The 21,350-nt window shown below is 44.1% G+C and overlaps 1 protein-coding gene and 1 long non-coding RNA gene across 3 annotated transcripts in view; one reads left to right on the top strand and one right to left on the bottom strand.

The window, feature by feature from the left end:
• TLL2 (tolloid like 2) overlaps window positions 1-21,350 on the bottom strand; it is an 85,768-nt gene that overhangs the window by 18,212 nt on the left and 46,206 nt on the right. The window contains exons 3-10 of one of the 2 annotated variants that reach the window (XM_035542019.1): window positions 21,216-21,290; window positions 18,536-18,706; window positions 16,748-16,865; window positions 16,217-16,395; window positions 15,821-15,926; window positions 10,455-10,579; window positions 4,918-5,033; window positions 3,315-3,417 (exon numbers count right to left, since the gene is read on the bottom strand). In XM_035542019.1, coding sequence (XP_035397912.1) covers window positions 3,315-3,417; window positions 4,918-5,033; window positions 10,455-10,579; window positions 15,821-15,926; window positions 16,217-16,395; window positions 16,748-16,865; window positions 18,536-18,706; window positions 21,216-21,290 — 993 coding nt within the window. Of the gene's footprint in view, window positions 1-3,314; window positions 3,418-4,917; window positions 5,034-10,454; window positions 10,580-15,820; window positions 15,927-16,216; window positions 16,396-16,747; window positions 16,866-18,535; window positions 18,707-21,186; window positions 21,291-21,350 lie in introns of those variants that run through there. The other variant, XM_035542028.2, reaches the window with a different exon arrangement.
• On the top strand, window positions 84-13,802 carry LOC118245660 (uncharacterized). Its single transcript, XR_004777923.2, has 4 exons — window positions 84-142; window positions 4,068-4,153; window positions 13,232-13,396; window positions 13,643-13,802. It is a non-coding gene; the product is annotated as an uncharacterized LOC118245660 (long non-coding RNA).

The raw sequence follows: 21,350 nt of genomic DNA, 5'->3' as shown, positions 1-21,350 counted from the left end.
CCCTTTCACTCCCACCACGCCTACTTTTGAGAGAGTTTCTCTTTTTTCCCCATTAATTCTAATTCTCTTCAATTATTAAATACAGATTTCCTTCAGCTGGCAGGAGAATCCTGTAGTCACAGACACAGCTTTTGTTACCCTGGTAAGTTCAAAGGGGTTCTTGTTTTAATTACATGATTGGGCAAATGAGCTGACAAAGGTGGAGAACCATAACCTGTCCTGGAGATAGGGCATAGGGAATGTCCTTTCCACTTGTTAAATGTTGGAAACTCCTTCAGTTATTTGCACCCAAGACCAAATTGCCCAAGTCAATCTGAGGGCGGGATGTGGCTAAGAGGATTATGCGGAATCCCTAAAGAACCATCTAACATAGCTTATCCTGTTACTGGTGCTAAAAGTCCCTTATCTCATCCTCTGGTCTTATTCCTCTAGTAAACCTACCTCTTTCAGGTTAAACCTTCATAGTCATTCAATCTCTTTCCCATTCAGTATCTTTGTGACCAAGAACCTTTTTAGTCCATCATGCACTCTGCCATGAGCTCTCTGGTATGCATCAGCACTGGTATATACCTGAAACCCTCAGCAATGGACAATCCTAAAACAGACCAGCTGCAGAAGGCACCTGCCAGAACAGCCCAAACCACCTCAACAACCCTCACTCAGTTCTGGTGTTCCTCTGCCTGGCCCACCCAGAAGCTCCTCAGGGAAACAGAGCAAACACTAAGTATGCACAAAAAGCACATACTGCAAACACAGTTCTTCACTTCAGCTGACACCAGCAGGGCTATGTGCTGAAGGCCTTGGCACCTTGTCCGACTGTATTCCCTGTAGGAGTTTGACAGGGGCAGAGAGCAGTTACTTGGGTTAAAATTCAGTCAGGACAGTAGTGATAAGGATCCTGATCCTGGCCTTGTGAAACCAGACAATCTTTCTTCTTTGAAAACCCTCCATTGGGTGGAAACCTGGTTTATGCTTTACTGGCAAGACAACACCTTAGTTCCCACTAGCAGGCTGTATTAGTGGTTCCCTACACTGGATAAAGAGACGGATTGTTCTAGTTCTATTGACTGACAGGCAGAGAAGACTGCGACATTCCTGCATATGCAGGGAGAGTGGTTGGCATGAATCTTGTGCATTAGAAACCAAGAGGCCCCCTGTGTAGTTGTCTGCCCACAATCAGCTGTTGCCACTTTTGTCTCTGCCCACCTCATCATCACCATTTGGCAGCCTCGGGAAGCTGATAACCTTCAGGGATGCAAGAGTTCTGCCCCCATGACAGGCCAGTCAGGGCAAACGAGAATGCACAGAAAGGGAGTTGCGAACTTTGCTTGTCTCCAACAGCAGTTTCACCGCCAACATTTTCCCCTTGTGGAGTCCCTCACTCAAACATTAGTCCACACCTGAGCTATACTCAGCTGTTCTGTTCTGAGCCTCTGTGCCCCAAAGCTGTCCAGCACTGCTTGGGAAGCGTGACACAGGCCTACAGCATAACAATACCATCTCCCATCTTCACTCCCCAAAAGGATACTAACAAACAGCATCAGTGCTGCAAAGCTCCTTCCTCTAGGGTCACTGAGCAACTGCCTCCTGGGTTTATACTTGCAGTTTAACAAGGGTGTCAAGGAGAGGAAACACAGATGAAGAGCTAGAATGAGCAAGCTCCTCAGAGCATGATAAAGGGCCCATTCATAAAAAGTTATATACCATTTAAAGGCTGGGTTTTCACACACGTCCCTGGGAAAATATGCAGCACACATGTACTTTTTTTTCTCTGCAAGAAGTCCATGCTTTCACAATTCACACTAATCCCCCTCCCCGCCCCCTGCTGAATTGCCGTCTGTCTGCCTCTTCCGAGCTAATTTCATGGGCTCAGCCCCTTGCGGGAGCTGTGGCCACTCAAGCAGTGTCTCATTCCAGATGGAAACACTCACAAGTACACCTGCATGAAGGTGACAGGGAGGTGGCTTGGCTTCTGAAATACCTTCAAATTGCTTGGCAGAAAAAAATAAATAATGGGGACCTAAGTTAAAGCCACAGGAGCAATGTTACCTGATGTATGTGCAGCAGAAAACAATAGCTGCTACCAACCCCAAAACAGACAGGAAGCAATAAAAACAGCTGCCAACTCCGTGCTGAAACACAGACCCATCGAAACCTCTAGAGAGCAGTACAGCTCCAACCTAAGAACTTCATTCTGTATTACAGCTGGAATTTCCCATGGGGCTAAGGTGAGCATGGCACCTAAATTTCCATCACCCCACTGACCTCACACTAGCACAGATATGTGCTGCAGCACTGGGTACAGCACCTCTAACGCAGCTGGTGATGCTACACAAGCTGATTGCTTCTTTCCTTTTGGGTGGAAGTAACTGTTTGCATGTAAGGACACTGAAGTGAGAAGGTCAGGATAGAGCCAGTGGCAAAGCTGGGAAAAGTAAGAGGGAACTTTGACTGCCCACTCAGGGTTGGGAGAAAACTTGCAATTACGATAGCAGGAAGCAGAGGAATGAATAGGGAGGACACTGAGGAGGACCTGCACTTTTTGAGAACTCTGGGAGCAGAGGTAGAAGAGAGCCCTTGCACAGTTTGATATCCTAGGCATGGTCAGTAATCCTTGGGCCCAGAGGCAATTTCACTGCTAAAAGTACAGAGGCTCAAAGTACAAATGGCCATGAATGGAACAGGCTGCCCAGAAAAACTGTGGATGCCCCATCCCCAGAAGTGTTCAAAGCCAGGCTGGATGGGGCTTTGAGCAACCTGGTCTATTGGGAGGTGTCCCTGCCCATGGCAGATGGATTGGATTTAGGTGGTCTTTAAGGTCCCTTCCAATTCAAACTATTCTGTGATTCCATGATTTGTATTCTTAAGGAGAAAATTGCAGGAGCTTGGGCCAGGAGCTATATGACTGCTTTGTTCTTATCATCTGATGGTTCTACTCAGATCTTACAAAAAAAAAAAAAAAAGTAAAGCTCCAGAGACCACATTTCTAATCCCAGCCATGCCCTTCACTCACTTTCTCTCTCTCACTTCACTCTCTGCCTCACTTTTCAAGCTAGAAAAGGAATAAAGTCTTTGCTACCAAAAGACTTGGAGCATTGATCGTTTGGTGTGAATACAGCACACTGACATCTCTGGATGGAGACATTAATACATGGCCAGTGCACTGCCTGGACACAGGCTCCTTCCAGGTAAACCAGCTCCTTCCAGGCTGGTTTATGGTGTTTTGTTTGTTTGCTCTGTTGTTGTTTTTTTCCCCCCACAATAAGCTTCAAGTAGAACACACAAAATGCAATTAATACGAAACAGCTACTCACCCAGTAACGGAGCCTTCCTCCAGTAGCCATCACGCACCTCCACATAATCATACCAGCAAAGGCGACTTTTAAATAAATCCATTGATGTGAAATTCAACATAATCTGAAAGAACAGATATTTCTTTGGAATATGAACTACTTTAAAATGAAGACCCTATAGACTACATACTTCATCTTTGCTACAGTGTGTATGTGAGTATGCAGGAAAAGATAGTTGGACAACTGGTTGGAGTTTTACATCAGCTTTCCTTGAAAAAAGAAGGCTTCTCAAGGAATTTTAATTATACTACACAGTACATTACAGAAGACAGCATTTTACCATCCATTCTATAGTTCACACAGTCACTGCTCCTCAGTTACTAAAATGCTACTAAAAAGACTTTTTTTCTTTAAATTGAAAATGAAATCCTTGGTTTTGATTAATGTGAATATTATGGAGACACACATTTCCCCAAAATACATATGTTTGGGGTTTATTCCCTCATATAAATGTTTCCACTAACAGCTAATTTTGCTGACAAGCTTCCACATTCTGACACTTATATTCACATAATCACTGTGATGCAATTATGTTCAATGGCTTTACAGAACAGAGTTCAGCAAGAAAATGTCCCGTTTGTCTCCTTCCTCTGTAACAAGGATTACTGGCCTTGCTCTGGGCCTAAGGAAGTCACCGGATGGGATGTACTTGTGGCATTTTTGTCTTTGCACAATTTGACCCTCATATTAATTTACATATATTGTCTGCCACAGAAATTGTTTCAAAACCTGGCCTACTCTTGGTACCTTTTCCTCCCTGCAAAGCTCTCCCTGAAGCCAATGAGGAAGACTCAAAACAAGTAAGCTCTGCTATCCTTTGTTCATTCGAGTCTCAGTCCTAAGCATGTCTTAAGGGTGGTCCTCAGCAAAGCTGCTCTGCCAAGAAGCTCCCAAGCCAGGCCATGAATTATTGCAGCCTGGTATGACATGAAAGGCTGAGGGGCTGGCATTAGTGGATTAAGGAAAGGTTTCATTTTCACAGAAAGATCAATATCACAAAAGGAACTGTAAAGTGGACAGAGCAGCTAACCAATGTAGAGCAGGCCTCAGCATTTCGAGGCTGGGAGCAGGGGTCCCCTGACAGGGACGCTATGCCTGTATGACAGGGGCAGACCCCTGCTGTCACTCATGACTCCTCAGCTCCCTGCAGGGCCCCATCTTGCTGATCCATTTTATGTAACTCATCTGACCAGCATTTGGTTTGAAAGGTGACTTTCTCAGCTCTCAATTCAACCGGATATACCAGGTGGCACGCTGAGTAGCTGAGGAAACTGTCCAGGCAGGGTCTAGCTGTTATTTGAGAGAAAGGGTCAGAGATCAACTCACAGCCCAGACCTGCAAGGAGGCTCTATTCCAGAATTACCACTTCTAAGGACCACATATTCCTGGTCCCGTCTCTGGGAGGACAACAGCAGTGCTCAGGAGCCTTTCCAGGCTTCATCCCTGCACATCAGGCATGCAGAAATGTACAGCACAATCTTTTGGCAGCTACTAACAATGTCATCACAGGCAGAAACACATGTGCAGAACTGCAGAGTACACATTGTCCTTGTGTGGCACCTACTTTCTCTCCCGGGGTCACCGAGATTCTCCAGACACAGTGGGAATAGGAGGGGTAGCCATTTGGAAAGCCAGGGGCTGAGAAATTCCCTGTTGTATCCTGCAATGTCTCTCCACAAGCTGCAAGAGATGGGAAAAATAACAAAACAGCAAAAGGAGTGACTCTCTGAAGGATATTGGGGTCTAATGCAATGTTTGCAGATGGCTGCTATGTACAGGTTGGTGGCTTGTAGTCTAAGGATTTTCATTCATGGTACTGGCACAAGGTCAGCTACCACCTGAGACCTCACCAAAGGATATGATGTGAAATTCATCAGGGTTCCTGGGATAGAAGATAACCAGTAAAAGGACACAGGAGAAACAGCTTTTAAAAAGGCACACTTCTTCTTTCATCTTTACACACAACAGCACTTTCAAGGTTTCAGCCCCACTGAGGAATATCTCATCCACTGATAGAACAAAAAATCACAGACCACTCCACCTTGCAACCCCAAGATTGCTGCCAGCAAGTCTGTTTTCCCTTATTACCTGCTTCTCTGTGAAGTTCACCCTAGTTTACCACTGTTAAGTGTCTTTTAGGTTAAAACATTTTAAAAAAAAAAGCATGACAAACCCCAGTGACTCCAGACTTTGGCTGTCCAGCATCTACCCTGATGTCACACAGCACAGGATAAAATACGAACACCACAGCTCACTCTGCTCCCCACCTTTCTGTTTTTGTGTCCTGCTGCAGCTGATGAAATGTAGATCCCAGAGTGACTTCTGGGAAGCAAACAGTTTGCATATGTTCCTTTTGGGAACTGCAGCTTCCAATGTGTGGGAAAGCAACAACTGTTGTAGTTTCTGTTCTCTGTGCCTGGAGAACTTCACTGGAGCAAGGAATGACCGTGTGTATATGCCCATAGCAGCTGACTGCCTAGGTTGCAGAATCATACGTACCAAAGTTCCTATCCCCATCCTTGAGAATACTCACTAGGCACATGCAAACACCCATTCCAAGGAGCGGGGACCTTAGCTTGCCTACTTTCAGGTTGTTTTTCTAATGTCATAGCCCACTGATGTTATAAAGCTCCCCTTGAGCTCCAGCTTGGTTTCCTCAGCGATGGTAAGGGAGCTTCCAAAAATCCCTTGTTAAGTAGCAGTGCTTTAAAAGATCTGACAAGACCGAACATCTGGCTCCCTTTCTCATGGAAATGTCAGGGGATGTTCCTCGGCCTCATGCTATCACACACTCGCTAATTTTTCAGCCATGATCACTATTAGATGGGCGGGTCGGAAGCTGGAGGTGAAAAGAGACCCATCCCATTCAAAAAGTTTAATACCTTCAAAAAGGAGAGAGGGAGTCACGTAGGCCAGAATTTCTTAATTTCCCTGAAGTACTTTGACCCACATTTTGACATGTCAGACTAGATGAACAAAGGGCAGGGACACAAAAGGGGTTTTTTTGTTCAACCAAGCAGCTCCTAGGGTTGCTCTGGAAGGTAAGTCACTACTAGGAACAAGTTGCACATATTTCAGGGAACAGGTCAGTACGGGCTTTGGCAAAGTGATTTCTGTCAGGAAAGCCAAAGGTATTTAAAACTACTAGAAAGAAGCACCACTGAGGAAAACAGGCAGGAAAATACACACATCTGCCCTATAGAAAGAAGCAAATAAATGAGAGTTCAAAACCTACACCATGCTCCCTCCTCAGGTTTGAGCCCTGAGAACTTCCCTTACCATTATGCAACTACAAAGGAGCATTGCACAGGAAGTTTTAGTTTCACAGTACCCTGCAGAAATAGCTTATCTCTCCCCAGACTCTCCCAGCATGGTAATGTCACCTCTAATCTTCAGGTGGGCAGAGGTGGGCTGGTGGTAAAAGGTGATGGCCTGCATGCACTGGAGAAGAAATCTGGACAATTATTTTCAGAACAAACACACTTGTTTCCTCTCCATCTCTTGAAAAGATGCAGCGCCTTGCTGTCTGTGGCATAATCTGTTAGGATATATTTCCAGCTTCCAGGATGCTCCTGGGACTCTTAGGCAGGAAAAACATGATGGCCCAACAGATAAACATCTCAATACTTGGTCTGGAGTGGCCACCAGCTTAGGATTATTTTAAGAATGCCAACATCTGACAAGGTATCTTAGTAAACAGGGGATTCCAAGTCCACAACTGACCAAGGTATACAGATGCTCATTTTCTCTGCTCAAAAATCTATCTAAACAAAGCTATCCCCATGAAATTATAAAGAAACTAGGAACACACACTATATTATCATAATGACTCAGGATAAAGAAGACTGCTATGCTCAGCTGAACCACAGTGAAGATTTCCAACAGCCCAGACCCAGTTCTCCTAAGTGTAATTACACGGTAACTGGAAAAAATGTGTAATTATGGAGCAGGTACTAACACATCTACTACCAAACACTATTCTGCTAGAGTCATGACCTAGCTAACTATCTACATGTTGCAGAGGAGGCTCACCAGACATGCTGGGAGAGGCTGGCCTTTCAGTGCAGAGGAGGGTGATTGCCTGCATGTGCTGGGGGAAGCAGGATACTAACAAGCAACACATATGTAGGTGTGGAGCACAGTCTCTTGCAGAGGACACCAACAAGCATTACAAATGTACTCTGCTTAGTATCAAAGAAGACAAGAGGTCCAATAAGTTTAGTGCTTGGTGCTTCTGGGATCCAAGAAACTGAGCCAAGGTGGTTTTTGCACGTGGTTAAGAGGCTATTGCACACCCAAGCTGCTAGAAAGGAACAGAGGTGAAAACCAAAGCAGAGGAGGTGAATACTTCAAAACTCATTTGTAAATGAAGTAGTTGAGAAGCAGGCACTTACTGTTCACCAGTACATCTTTTTGAAAATTCACAGGGAATTGGATGGGATAACAATGCAGGACCATTCTCAATGTAACGTATAACCATTATATAGATAGCAGAGCCATGCAGGCCTGTTTCCTTTAGCACTGGACAAGACAGCAGGACAGGCTTTTATAGTGACTATATTCATCAAAGCCTCTACTATGCAGACATATCAAAACCAGCGTTTACTGCAGTAGAATTCATCTTGCCTTCCAGAAATTCCTTCAGCAAATTTCATCTGGTTCCACCTGGCTTGGCACTAACTTTAACCCAGCAGGTATAACCTTCAGGGAATTAAAAGCAATTTAAAACAGCAAAGTTTTAGATGGAAAAGTTAAGACAGCCCAAAATGTAGCAGCCAAAAGTCTAATGAGTTGGAAAGCCATGTCTCTTATAATAGACAACAGTCGTTCTGGCTCATACCAGTGCACGCTTGTAACTCTCCTTCCATCATTCTAGATTTTTTTGGCAGTGGGGATTCAGGCAGATACTCTCTTACTAAACAGGAAACCACCTGTCGTTCAACTCCTGGATCACGTGGTTGTGTTTCACCTAAAAGTCCTCAGCTTGACTACTGAACAAAGTTGTCCTTAACCAAAAATCTCAGTCAGATCCTGCTTGAACATACAACCAAGCCCCTTGGTTTTGAACTCCTGAGCTTTGCATTTTGCAGAAGAACATTTTCCAAGCTACAGATTCAAACTGCAGCTGCAGATGTCTGTTTCATTAAAAATACTGCACCCCTTCTCTTCAAATGCAACCTGTGTATAAATTTTGATGTGAAACAAAACAAACAAAACAATAGATATTTGAAGAAAGTTGGTTTAGTAAGCTTAAAGCTCTGATCATTCTGCTGCCAAATATTTTCTGAACAGAAATAACTCCTCTGCTAAGTTTTGTGGAAAAAACAAGTTTTTACTTTGCAAGTAGAAAACTTGAGACTCAGAAGGGTCCTCTTTTTTAAAAAAGTTGCTTTGTAGCTTTTAGTTTGACTTTAACCTCAGGCCAAAAGCAGATTTTCAGTTTGCCTCAAGAAATCTGAACCTGTAGTCAATGCTTCCAGCTAAGAGACTGAAAAGCCTAACTTGATTAAGTCTGACTCAATCAAAAACTTGGTGCAAGGCATCCCTATTTATTTATTTATTGAGTATTCTAACAACCCAATCCCTAAAGTAAATTGACGTAATTTTCCTAGAACTTCATCTTCTTCAGCCAAAAGGGGATTTACTTGAAAAAAAATATGAATTGTAAAAAGAAAAAAAAAATTGTTAATTAAGATTAGCACACCTAGGAAAGTTACATCCCTCACTATAAACTAAGCAGTGATCCCCAAACATCGTGGATCCTGAAGTACTGCTGATCCTCAGAATTTATTCTAGACCCTTATGAACCCATATTCTCTGACCTATACCTAGATACAGAGAAGAGGCTTTGCACACCAACTACAGACCATTTTCTGTGGCTTTTCAGCACAGATCAGTGTTAGCGAGCTGTTCACTTAAGATGTGACTGTATACCAGTAAAACTTCTCTCTCCTTCCCACCTTCTCCCCTCTCCCTGTGACATGCTTATCCTAGGCAGATTAACCTTTTGTTCTGTTTAGCATACACTGATCTGGGGAAGGTTTATGATCAATCAAAACCATTCTAAATCAGATCAATATGCTGGCCAGACTCACCCACTTCAATAAACTTCCCAACCATGCTTGCAAAAGTCCCTTTTTCCCTCCCTGCATTATTACAAATGTTAGAGTCATTCTGCAAAACTAGGGCAACTCTCTCATTATCTAGTGTCTTCTCATGGATGTTTTGCTACCAGCAGATACTCGGAGCTAGTTAAATTTTCTCCCTCCAAGCATAACACCTTCTATGCTACCTCTGTCCTCATTTGCTGCAGGCCATGACACAGGTGCCAGACAGAGTGCCATCTTTCCTTGAAGCATCTCTTTACATCCTGAAATTCTACTTGTTCTTAAGTCTTACAGGATTCTTCTCTGAAATCTGTTTTTCTCTATTAATCTATTCAGCTAAAACTTGCATAAACTTCTACTAACATCTCTAATTTAAAAGGATTCTTTTATTCTGGTGGATAAATTTAGTCTCCAAATCATAGCTGTGACATCAATGCTCTTTTTGCCAATCTTTGCAGACTTCAGATAAAGCAGGACTCAGACTGTCTTTAGTAGTCACATACATTTAGATAGGTTCTCTACCAAAGCTCTTCCCAGTCTATCACATCTTCTGCAGCAGAAAGAAGGATGCAACCCTCCCCTCAGCAGTCCAAAGCACCAGCTTCCAGTACCTGGCTGTTTCAAAAATCTTTGAGCTGTCTTCCATGTTACTCCCAAAACCTTTGTGCAACACACACCATAACCACTTAGGATTTCACTAAAGCTCTCCCTTGGGACAACACCTATATAAAAAATCAACAGAAGTTCGACAGCTGGTATGCAGAGACTCCAACCTACCAGATACCAAAGCCCTAAAACAGGAATACTGGCAAAGTACTAATAGGAGACACATGTTAGACAAGTTCAGTTCTCCCACAGCTTCAGCTTGAAGCATTTGATGGCCTACATTTCCTGAGTCCTTTCATCAAAGAGATTGTTAACGTGCTCTTGAACTCCCATGCTTTTCAACATTGTCTATGATAAAGCAGGAGCTCTTCCCACAAGCCATATTTACCTGGGCACTTGTACAACTTCCTCGCCTGAGCAATGTCTCCCTGACTCAGGCGAATACGCTGACCAATAGTTGGCCGGACCCCATTATCATCACGACGGGGAAGGATGGTGTCGAGGAAAACCCCTCTAAAGGGAAGAACAGAGAGACAAAGAGTAGTGAAGTAAGAAAAGTGACATGATGCACAGAAAGCCATCCTGGCAGGCCTCCCACTCCATTTCCTTGAGCAAGTATCCCATGCTAACAAGAAAGAGTAATACAGATTTTAACAACTGCATGTCTTGAGGTGGCCATCTCCCTATAGCAGATAGCTTCCAAATGTACAGGCAAGTCTGCCAAGCCAGTAAATTATTTTGACATATCAGAATTGCCACTGTTTGGTGTTTCAGCATAGACACATCCGTTGCCATAAATCAGAAAAGGCAATGAAATATTCTTGCAGAAGGTTCACGGCACATCTGGCTTAGCAGGAGCACAGATTGGACACTTATGAGCAGAGGGAAGGGCTGTTTGTTCAGTAGCAGGTGGGGTTGGACCAGCAGTGGCTGTGGTTGCCACAGACGAGAAACAGATCAAGTGCTCTACCTTTGTTCTGCATGAGTTTCCAGGCTAATAACTCCATTTGTCTCTGCCTTTTTTCCCTTGCTACTATTTCTTCCACATTGTACTTCATACTTGGGAGCTCTCTACTGCACTTCTGATCTCAGTCCAGCAAAGGATTTAAGCTCAAGTCTCACTTCCATCCAAATGCAAAGTCAGTGCATACATACAAGAGCCTGCACACAAGAGAGCATTAAGACTGCACAGCTAATGTGGGAGGGAGGAATCAGAAAATGGAATGCCAGGTTGGTAAAAATTGAAGCTCTAGTAGTCAGGTTGTCCAATTCACAGGAGCCATTTCACCGCATCCCTGAATGTCTGACAGGCCTGACAGTGCCAATGCTAACAGTGAGTTTGAAGCTTTGGCATCAGCTCTGAGACGCAGACTTCTCTTTCCAAAGGAACGGATACTAGTTCATAGAGTCAAATGGAAAAGTCAGGGCAGAAACAGTAATTTTAGTGCTGCAAGTCCTGATACAAGAATCTTCAGGTACGGGTTAAGCTTATTCATTGGGCTGCTCAGCTGAGTAAGGACCTCAAGAAGAAGTTTCAGATAGTTTTTGCTTTGGCTTAGTTTTAAATAAATACCACAAGCAGAGCATGCAGATCACAGCTGTCCAAAGCTGTAGTTAGCATTCCTGAACAGAAAATATCATTCGATTAAACATATTTTGTGGGAAAAAATCTTTTGTAAATATTCAATTTGACAGAAGAAATAGAGGGGAAGGAATTTAATCTGCTTAAGAAACTAGAATCAACTCTTGCAAGGAAGGGTGGTGGGTTTTTTTTGTTTGTTTTTTTCTTTTTTTTTTTTTTCCAGTGGTAGGAAAATTCCTGATCAGCAATAAAATCAGTGCTTACAAGCTCTGAAGTAAGCCCATCAAATGTTGATTGACAAATTCAGGCTGGCGTTCTACATGCCAGCTGCATGCTTCAGTCTGAATTTATTTATGCATCAAAAATAAATACTCCAATTCCAGAAACAACATGAACACAGAGACAGATCAGTTTGCTCATGGTAATTTTGCAAGCCTTCTCGGGAGTTCATAAAAGAACTTGGCAATTGGCAGGGACATAGTTCTGTGGCAGTGAAATGCTTTCTGCTGGTTCCCAGGCTCCACCAGTGAAGACTAACAAAGTTTAACAGAGTAACCACCACTTGTGCATGTAAACCTTTGATTCTTTTGACCGTTCCAGCCCACACAACTGCATACACATAGCCTCCAGCCTCCTCCACATAGCATACATCTAGGGTATTGCTCACACAACGCAAACGACACACAACTTCAAATTACCTTGTGATCCCTTATTACTTGCCAAACACACTTTCTTCCAGACGGATGTACACTAGGCTGGGGCAGGAAGATTTAAGGTTTCACTTTTTTCCACCAACTGAATTTTGTGCTCCCCTCACAAGCATTGCTGAACACTGCTCCAAATGAGGAGGCAATATTCCTATCATTTCACACTCAAAGGAACTGAGAACAAGAGGGAGTCTTTCTGGCCTAAACCTCATAGGTTCCAGCAGTTCCGTGCTGCCCAACCAAACCCCATTTGGTTAGCAATACTGATGATGTTAAGATGCATGTTTGATGAGTGTCTCTAAGAGCACCAATACTTTGCTTCACAAATTAATAAACACCAAGCAGATACCATTAAACAGAGCAGTTCAGGCAGTATAACACCAGGACCATTTTTGAATAAGATACCTAACCTCTTCTTCCAGACTGAGGAAGAGAACCAGAATACCATACGCCCCTTTCTCCTGATGCGCAGGCATAGGCAGAGCATGCACTAGTTGCCCAATGCATTGATTAAGTCAAGCACAACCCACCACCGCTATCAGCTGAGAATGACAGAGTTTGAGTAGAGATGCTCTTAAGAGTCATTAAGATTCACATAGCACCACAAATGTGTTATGCAAATATCATGATGAAGTTATCAACTAATCTTGAGAAATGCTGATCACTCTCCCATCTGAGGGCAATAGAGACAGGTGTTTTAACCACCACTCAAGGAAGCCGATATTTAACGCAGGTTAAGCACCCAACTTCAGACAGCTACATTTTGTCCCTACTCTGTAGTTACAACCCCATCTGCAGAAGAGAGACAGCATAACCCTACTTCACACAGTAAAAACTGTTGAGGATATGAGTGTGACGTGCATATATCTTACACAGGATTAGGATGGCGTGTTGCAAATACATGAAGAAGATGCCCCTTGCCTTGCAAACAGTGTTACCTGCACCCTGACTCCAACAGAAGCTTCGCAGAAAAGCAGAGCCATGTGCTGTAACTCCAGGACGTGCCGCCAGGCCTACTAACAAGAGGCTTACTGAACTAAGGTAATCCACTGTTTGCTTAGGAGTCTGAAGGTTTAAACTTTCTTATTGTTAAACTACTATTTGTAGAGATCTTGAAAGCAATTATAGAAATTGTTTTATGAGGCAGCAAAATTCAACACAATTTGCTTCCATGTTTGTAAAGAATGCACCGGGAAATAAAAGCTGGGGCCATATTAAGCCACAAGCAACTTTCTGACATAGAACAGACATTGTCAGGGTAAAAACTTGTTACTGCTGTCATTACAGCCTCTGATGCGATACTCCTATTCTTGCCAGCCACAAATGCAAGTGAGAAGTACATTTCTCTGAATTGAAAACTAGAAGCGATTCCTGCGGCATTTTTCAAAAGCACCAATGGAAGCCATTTCCACTGCTAGGGTTCATCGTGTCTCAGAAAAACTGTACATTTCTGTCCTAAGCACAAAGTTTAGAATAAAAATGGCCTAGGAATTGCAGCAGTATTTGAACATGTTCAAACACACACATGATTTGTTATCACCAGTATTCACCAGGAGTTATAAGCAACAAAGTTGTGCTGACTGCTGTGTAAGAGCTGCTTCAAGACAATGAGTCGCAGGTGCAGCTTTAGAGACTCTTGTGCCAGATTATTCGTAATCTTTCATATTCTCCTCATTCACATGTTGTTCTCCATTGGTATGGTGCTCATACTATCTTTTTTCTACATGGACTTTCTATAGTCTGCTGATGTATTAATCTACTACGGTCCTTCCTTTCGTAAGGTTATGCAGGGCCTCTCATATCTACCTACTAGTCATAATGAACCTTGCTAGAATTTAGTATCTTCATGGGCTCTATGCCTTTGTTAGTTGCAGTTGTCTAATAACTGCAAAATTCAGTAAGGTGGGAAGGGGACATGCACACACTCACAAATCTGTATCCATGCTCATTGGTCAAAGCAAGCGTCATTCCCCCAGGTCAGCAGATCTCAAGACAGGCTTTGGTAAAGTAAAAGCCTGTTCCCAGCACTGCCTATTTACCCTGAAAGCACAATCATCCCACAGATCCACTTAGTGCTCAGTTCAATTACTGCACAAAGATTGGTACTGGGGTGAGGGTGGGTCACAGAGACAAAAGACTTAAAGAAAACAGACTTAAAAATCCTATTAAGCACCAATTTAAATTTAGAAGGACTCTTGCCATTTTTATCCCTTTTTGGCCCAGCAGTGTTCTGAAGGACCCTGGTTTTCAAGAGAGACAGACTCAAAGGTATCCACAATATAAATGGCAGTAATAACTTAATCCTGCTTTTGTGCAAGACAATTCCAACCATTTAGAGTCCAGCGAATGCTGGAAGGAGCTAGCAGATGCCTCAAGGGAAGAAAAATTGTTTGCTTTGGGTATCTGATCCAAAGAAATCTCTAAAGGCTGCAAAGCACCCTTGCCCAGCCACCATCTCCTCCTGCCAGAACAAGCAACACTTTAGCGCTAAAGTTTGATAATTTTCCCCTGCTTGATACAAAGTTTCAGAAACAAAAGCACAAAACAATAGACTCAGTACTCCCATACAGCTGGCAAATGAAATAAAGCCCCAAAGACAGATTTAATTTCAGCAATAAAAAAGCTCTTGAGAGTGTGAATATTTGGGCTCTACCTCTCATCCCCTTTACTTGGCCTATATCGTGAAGGAAAGCTCCTATTCTATTTATGGAAAAACCTTCAAAATGTAGCAAAATGGAGCTGGTCATCCAGTAGCTCTCATTCCAAATCCAGGACATAAATAAGTATACTAATTTCACCTCACCACACCTTCCTAGTAGAGCTCTCTGCTCAGAAAATGGGCTGCATCTGGAGGGACAAGATGGGAGTTAAGGGCAAATGACACCCCACATAGAAATCGGCCAATTAGCTGGGTCAGGAACGGGACTGAAAAGTACTCCATGAGGAACCCAATCACAAAGAATTACAAAGTTGCAAGGCTATGATCTAGAACACATACACAAATGGTTAAAAAAATACCCCAGCAACTAAAAATCATGACCTACAGTTTCAAGTCCTTGGCAAAGTTGCTGGATTCTCAGAAGGCAATAGTGTAACTCAAAAGCAAGAGCTGCACAACCATGAGATTCAAAGCTGATTTTAGCATTATCTCCTTGCAGGTGGGCAGATACACACACATACATGCTGGCTGGGAAGGCTGCAAAACATGCTAACACATCTTTGGAAGGTCTCTCGGATTACCAGTACCAGGTGAATACAGTAGGCAGGGAAAAAAAAGTAGTCCACAATAACTCTCTTCACATACCTTGCTTTTTCAAATGCTTTCCAAGCTTTGTAGTGCATCAGAGCTCACTGCCACATCTCTCTGCAATAAACCACTGGTCTCCTTCTAGGCTCCAGGTATTCCACACAGCTAATGATGACTGCTAAAAATAGTACTAAGGACAGGTCGTCTATGATTCTCACCTGGAGAACGTGTTCCTAGCATAGTGCATGATGCTGTCAAAGTCGTAGGTCTCTCCCAGCGAGTTCACTTCCCCAGCTTCCATCTTTAAAAAGTTGTACTCCTGACCTGTGTTGCCATACAAAGTGAAAAAAAAAATCACTTAAAAAGTTAAAAAAAATCCTTCCTGGTCTGAGAGTCTAGAATTAAAGAAATATCCTCCTACATTCCAACAATTCCAGCTGGACATCCAAAATTTCTATTTGTTCAACTATTTTGGCCCTTATTCTAGACAAGGACTAGCAATATTTTTTCTTCATCCCAGCTCACAGACCACTAGGGTTTTGCATAAGCCCAGCAAGGAAGAAGATTTCCACCCACCCAAAAGCAAAGCAGAATAACCAGAAGTGCCATTTTACCTTGCTGTATGTTCTCCCTGATGATTGTGACATGCTGGTCTCTGTCAGGCCGTGTGTGCTCATGCCAGAAACCTACCACATGACCCAGCTCATGAGCCACAATCCCAAATTTGTCACAGTTCTTTCCAATGGATATGGCCTGAGGGCCCCCACCTCGGCGGCCCACATATGAGCAGCATCTGGAAAAGAAAACCCACAAACCCATGCAGGTCATCATTGAATTGGGAAAGTCTGAGACAGGGACAGGCCAGCAGTTTCATACACTAAATGTACTTCAGTGTGCACGTATGTATATATATATATACATATATATATGTATGCATGCACACAGTTGTATATGTATGCGTATCTAGAAAGAAATAACTGCATGTCTGTAAAAATGCATACATACACCTTAAGTGTTATCCTAGGAAAAGAATCCAGAAAGGACAGATTCCCCCCATATTTATTCTGACCAGAGACAGACTTACAAAGCCATATAACGAAAGGCACGTTTGCAGCATAGCTTCAGGAAACGTATGTATCGCTTACCCACATGTTCTGTATGTGAACACAATGAAACTCTCTTCATCCGTTCTCTCCACAAATGTCACACAAGTGTGCTTCTCCCAGTGTCTCATAGCTTGCTTAAAGATAGCTCGTTGGGTTCCTGAAAAAGAAATCCAAGAACAGCAAACAGTCAAGGCCTGGCTTTCAAGAAAATTTCTAATGGACGTTATAGGAATAGGGGTACAGTCAACCTTTCCAATAGTCAATCCTATACCTGTAGACACCTACAGGAATCTGGAACCCTATTCCTACTTCTGCACTAACTTACTGTATCATACTTTTCTCTCTTCCTGAGCTTGATGAATTAATGGCTCTAATTAAACGGGCCACAAACTTGATTAAATACATCGATGTTTCTGCATAAAAGAAACGTCACCTCATTGGTAAAGGTCACTCTGGCACAGCTGCTGAGTATTCTGCCTGTGCACCAGCTACTCAGTGGCATGCTGCAACATAAAATCACCACACACAACTTTGAAGGCCCAGGAATCTCACATCGCTGCTACACGTGCTCCACAAAACTGAGGCAAAACTACTGCCAGAAAATTTATCTTTAAAATCAGAAGCAAAAGCTGTATTGTAGCTAGAGGCGGAGTGGTTTGAGGGCTGTGTAAGAAGGCACAGAGATACACTGCTGGTCTGTGCTTGAACTCAGGGACAAATCAGGAGTTGAACAGGAAGACACCTGCAAGAAGGGTATTATGCCTGGCTCACACTAGCAAGAAGACAGGCGACAGCACTTTGCATCCCCAGGGAGCAGGATACCTGCAGTGGTCAGTCAGCTGCATCCAGAACAGTCACACAGACAGCCAGAAAGTGACACCCCAGAGCAGTACGTGGCTCCAGGAGGCCTCACTACAGTACTGCCTTTCCAGCATAGCCTCTGGGATACACAGGGCTACAGAGTAAGCTGCCACTCTCAAGAAAGACTAAAAAGTGGAGAAAGGCCAGAAGTACAAAAAAAAGCACAAGGAATGCAGAGACGAGTTCCAGAGGGGACACTTATCTGAGACAAAACACCAAGCTGAATGTAAGAGAGGATTGCACTATTGTGAGAGCTGCTTCTTACACAGTCACCCAAATGGAAGGATGGTGTCACCTTCTCTGGATGGTTAGGGCAGTGGGACACACGCAAAATAGAGAAGACTCTCTTGTCAGACTCTGAAGGATGTGGACGTGTGTTCTCTTACAAATCTGCAGGACACCCATAGCTAGTAAGCTACTCAATATCCTGCTAGGTTGCACGAGCCCCTCCTCTTGTATGAGGTGAACAGACCCTTCCATTAGGGCTTCACAGATTCCTGGCAGCAGCTTGGGTGCCAGCATGAGGCACGGTCTCTGTGAATTTGTTAAGGAGGTCTTGAGGACTACCCCTAATTGGCAAGAGGAGCAGCACTGGGGAGGTAATCCCACACTGTACAGGAGTGGTTCCCAAAGTGCCCTGCTCTTCCAACTGCAGAGAGGGTCCCTTTCTGGAAACACAGGGTGTAACCGCAGTTCACAGATGCTGGTCCCTGAAGCAATCAAGAAAAGCAACCCAGTCACCCAATTATTTCTTGGACTCCAAGAGGAGAACCATCTCTCTGCACACTTCCATCTCAGGCTTCCACAGCGCACAGTTCCTTGTGCAACCACACGCTCACCACCCTGCCTTAAGAAAAATGTTCCCCAAAATCCGAGCCATTTGTGGGAAAACTGCTCCCAAGATCTCCCACACATTTTGTGACCCTCACCCCTGAGCAAACAGGGAGCAATATTTTCACTACTGACCTGTGAAATTTCCTCCGATCACGTAGGGGATGACTCCCCCTGGCCAAATCCTCTCAGCCCTGGATGTGGTTGCCCTGCGCACTCTGGGAGAGGGTTGTGTATCCATCCCTGACTCATCTTTATATTCTTCCTTCTTCGGTCTCCTCACAAGTGTTGTGTTCTGCCTGCCGTCTGCAAGACAGAGTGGCAACACCATTTAAATCCTCTTTAGTTCCACGTGCAGCCCTCAGGTAATACCCTGGAGCTTCAGAAAAAGAAAAACAGAAAAGGCAAGATGTTAAACCAAACCAGAAGCCATAGGCAGATTTGCCAGTGATTTATTTGGGACTTGGAGACAGTTAATCCATGGAAACCTGGCCCTTCTTGTCATGGACCCCCACTATGCATTATAACAAACCTATTCTCCCAGAAATGTGTAAAGGGACAACCCTGCTGTCTCTAGCTACCCACTCTGTCAAGCAGCAGCACTCTCTCAATATAGGAAACATATACAGATCAGACAGACAATCACTGCTGGAGGAGGGATGTTCAAGGTGGAAAAGTTGATGCATTCTATACTTAGTACAAATCTCCTTGCTGAACCTCTTCGTTTTAATGAAAAGGAGCAATAATGTGACAAGAAAATCTGAACGGGTATCTCATTTCTTGCTCTCAAGAGGCAACTCTGCTGACAGTGGCTCCTTGGTGCTGGCAGGCCTTTTTGAAGCTCCAAGAGGAGAGATCTAAGCTTCAGCTGTGGTCTTGTGATTTGTATGGAAACCATCAAGACTGGCTACGGCTTTGCTTCTCAGTCAGGGCCATGGGCTGCTGGGTTGTGAAAAAACACCAGCCCCGCTGAGCCCTTCCTCCTGGGATTAGAGCAGCTGCTGAGAGTGTCTTCTCCTATTCATCCCTCCAGCGGAAACATGGAAACATGGGTAAAGCAAACCACTATTGTCAAGGCTGAAGGGATCAAAACAACTGGAAGGAAATTAAGGCAGTGCGGAGGAATGGAAGGAATGAACTTCAAACTCTTCCTCCTGCTTCATCAGGCCCTGCCCTTCCTGACAGAGGCCTTGCTGTCAGCTGTAGGACAAAGCTGGAAATTTGCCTTTTGTTCCGTTTAACTCTGGAGCACCTCCGCAGCATGCTGGCTGCACCAGCCACTTCAGAAGTTGTCCCATCCTCAAACCAGCTGCTGGACCCTAAAGGCAGACGCTCCACTGTTGCAGGGTTCCCACAATGAAATAAGAACTGCCCTCCCCTTGTTTGCATACATCTATCCCACAGAGATACTGCTGGGGCATTAGAAGGGCACAGCTGCCCTGTGAAACTCACTCAGGGCTCTCTCAAGACTCTTGGCTAGCAGAGGCAGCTCAGGTTCATTCTGACAGCAGCACCAGCCAACCTCTAAGGCAAAACAGTGAGGTAGAAGCAACCAACACAGCTTTGCAAGCAGAAGCATCTTCCTCAAGTGCTCTTGCCCACTGCTTCACTACCTTAGGCCTGCCAGCAGTTTAGGAGACATGAGCAGCCCTGACATGGGAATATAGTACTGGGCTATGAACATAGCACTCATGAACGGGACATGCCCTCCACAGACTGACCTGCTGTGTGGTCTCTCTGCTTCAGTGCTTCCGTCTACAAGGGGGAAACACCAGTCCCTCCTGCACACAGTGGTCACAAACATCTTGTACAGACCACAGCAACCCTGTGGGAATACCTGTAATATTGCAGGTTTGGACTGATCCTGTAAGCAATACCTTCCCTACAAGAGTGGGGAAAAAACAGCTGCTAAACTTTGCTTGAGTGATCTCCCAGCTTCAGGGGAACACAAGCTTAAATGAGTTTAGCTGAAACATCCCAAAAGCAAGAAGCAGCCAGCTAGCATTACACACTCTGCTTTGGAGTCAAATTGTTTTGCTGCCCAGTAACACTTGTGGCCACCTATATGCACTGGGTATGGCTGGGATGGAGTTAACTTTCTTAACAGCAGCCCATATGGTGCTGCTATGGATTTGTGGCTATACTGGTGCTGATAACACAACAATGTCCTGGCTATTGCTGAACAGTGCTTGCACTGTGTCAAGGATTTCTTTTTCTCACTCCGCTGAGCCCTCTCCACCCAAGTGAGCAGGCAAGGTGTAGGGAAGAAGCTGGGAGAGGATGCAGCTGGGACAGCTGACTCAAATTAGTCTAAAGAATATTCCATACCATCTGACACCATGCTCAGCAATAAAACTGCAGGGTTTTGTATTCCAAGGTAGCCATTGCTCAGAAACTGGCTGGACATTACTCTGCTTGTGGGAGGGGGTGAGGAGTGCTTTTACATCACTTGTTCGTTTGTTGTTGTTTTGTGGTTTTTTCCCCCCCCTTTCCTTTGCTTCTTAAACTGTCTTAATCTTAACCAATGAGTTTTCTTGCTTTCGCTCTTCCTGTTCTCTCCCCCATACAACTGGGGGAGAGGGAATTGAGTGAGCTCAAGTGTGGATGCTTGGGTCAACCCACCACACCATGAAAGGCAAACCCACCCTTGCAGAGAGTCCACCAACACCAACAAATGCAACAATGGAGATGCCTTGGAAGGGCAGGTCTCCCAGGCATGGAGTCACACACCTATACACAGGACAAAGCTTTGTTTTACAGAGGATAAAATAGTAAACAAAAGATACCCAAAGGTCTGGGTGGGGTACCACATTACCCTTTTTAACTGCTTTGTTACTATCGGTTGAAGTGGCATTCTCGCTTGGCGCAACAGACTGTTCTCCAAGGCCTCCTGAAAAAGAAAAAGAGCAGAGACATCTGGTGAGTACGCTGTCAGAACTCTGACATAGGG

The sequence above is a fragment of the Cygnus atratus genome, chromosome 7 (genome assembly GCF_013377495.2).
Source record: "Cygnus atratus isolate AKBS03 ecotype Queensland, Australia chromosome 7, CAtr_DNAZoo_HiC_assembly, whole genome shotgun sequence".
Lineage (NCBI taxonomy): Eukaryota > Metazoa > Chordata > Aves > Anseriformes > Anatidae > Cygnus > Cygnus atratus.
The sequence above is the reverse complement of the archived record's forward strand: the minus strand, read 5'-3'. Positions and strand labels throughout refer to the sequence as shown.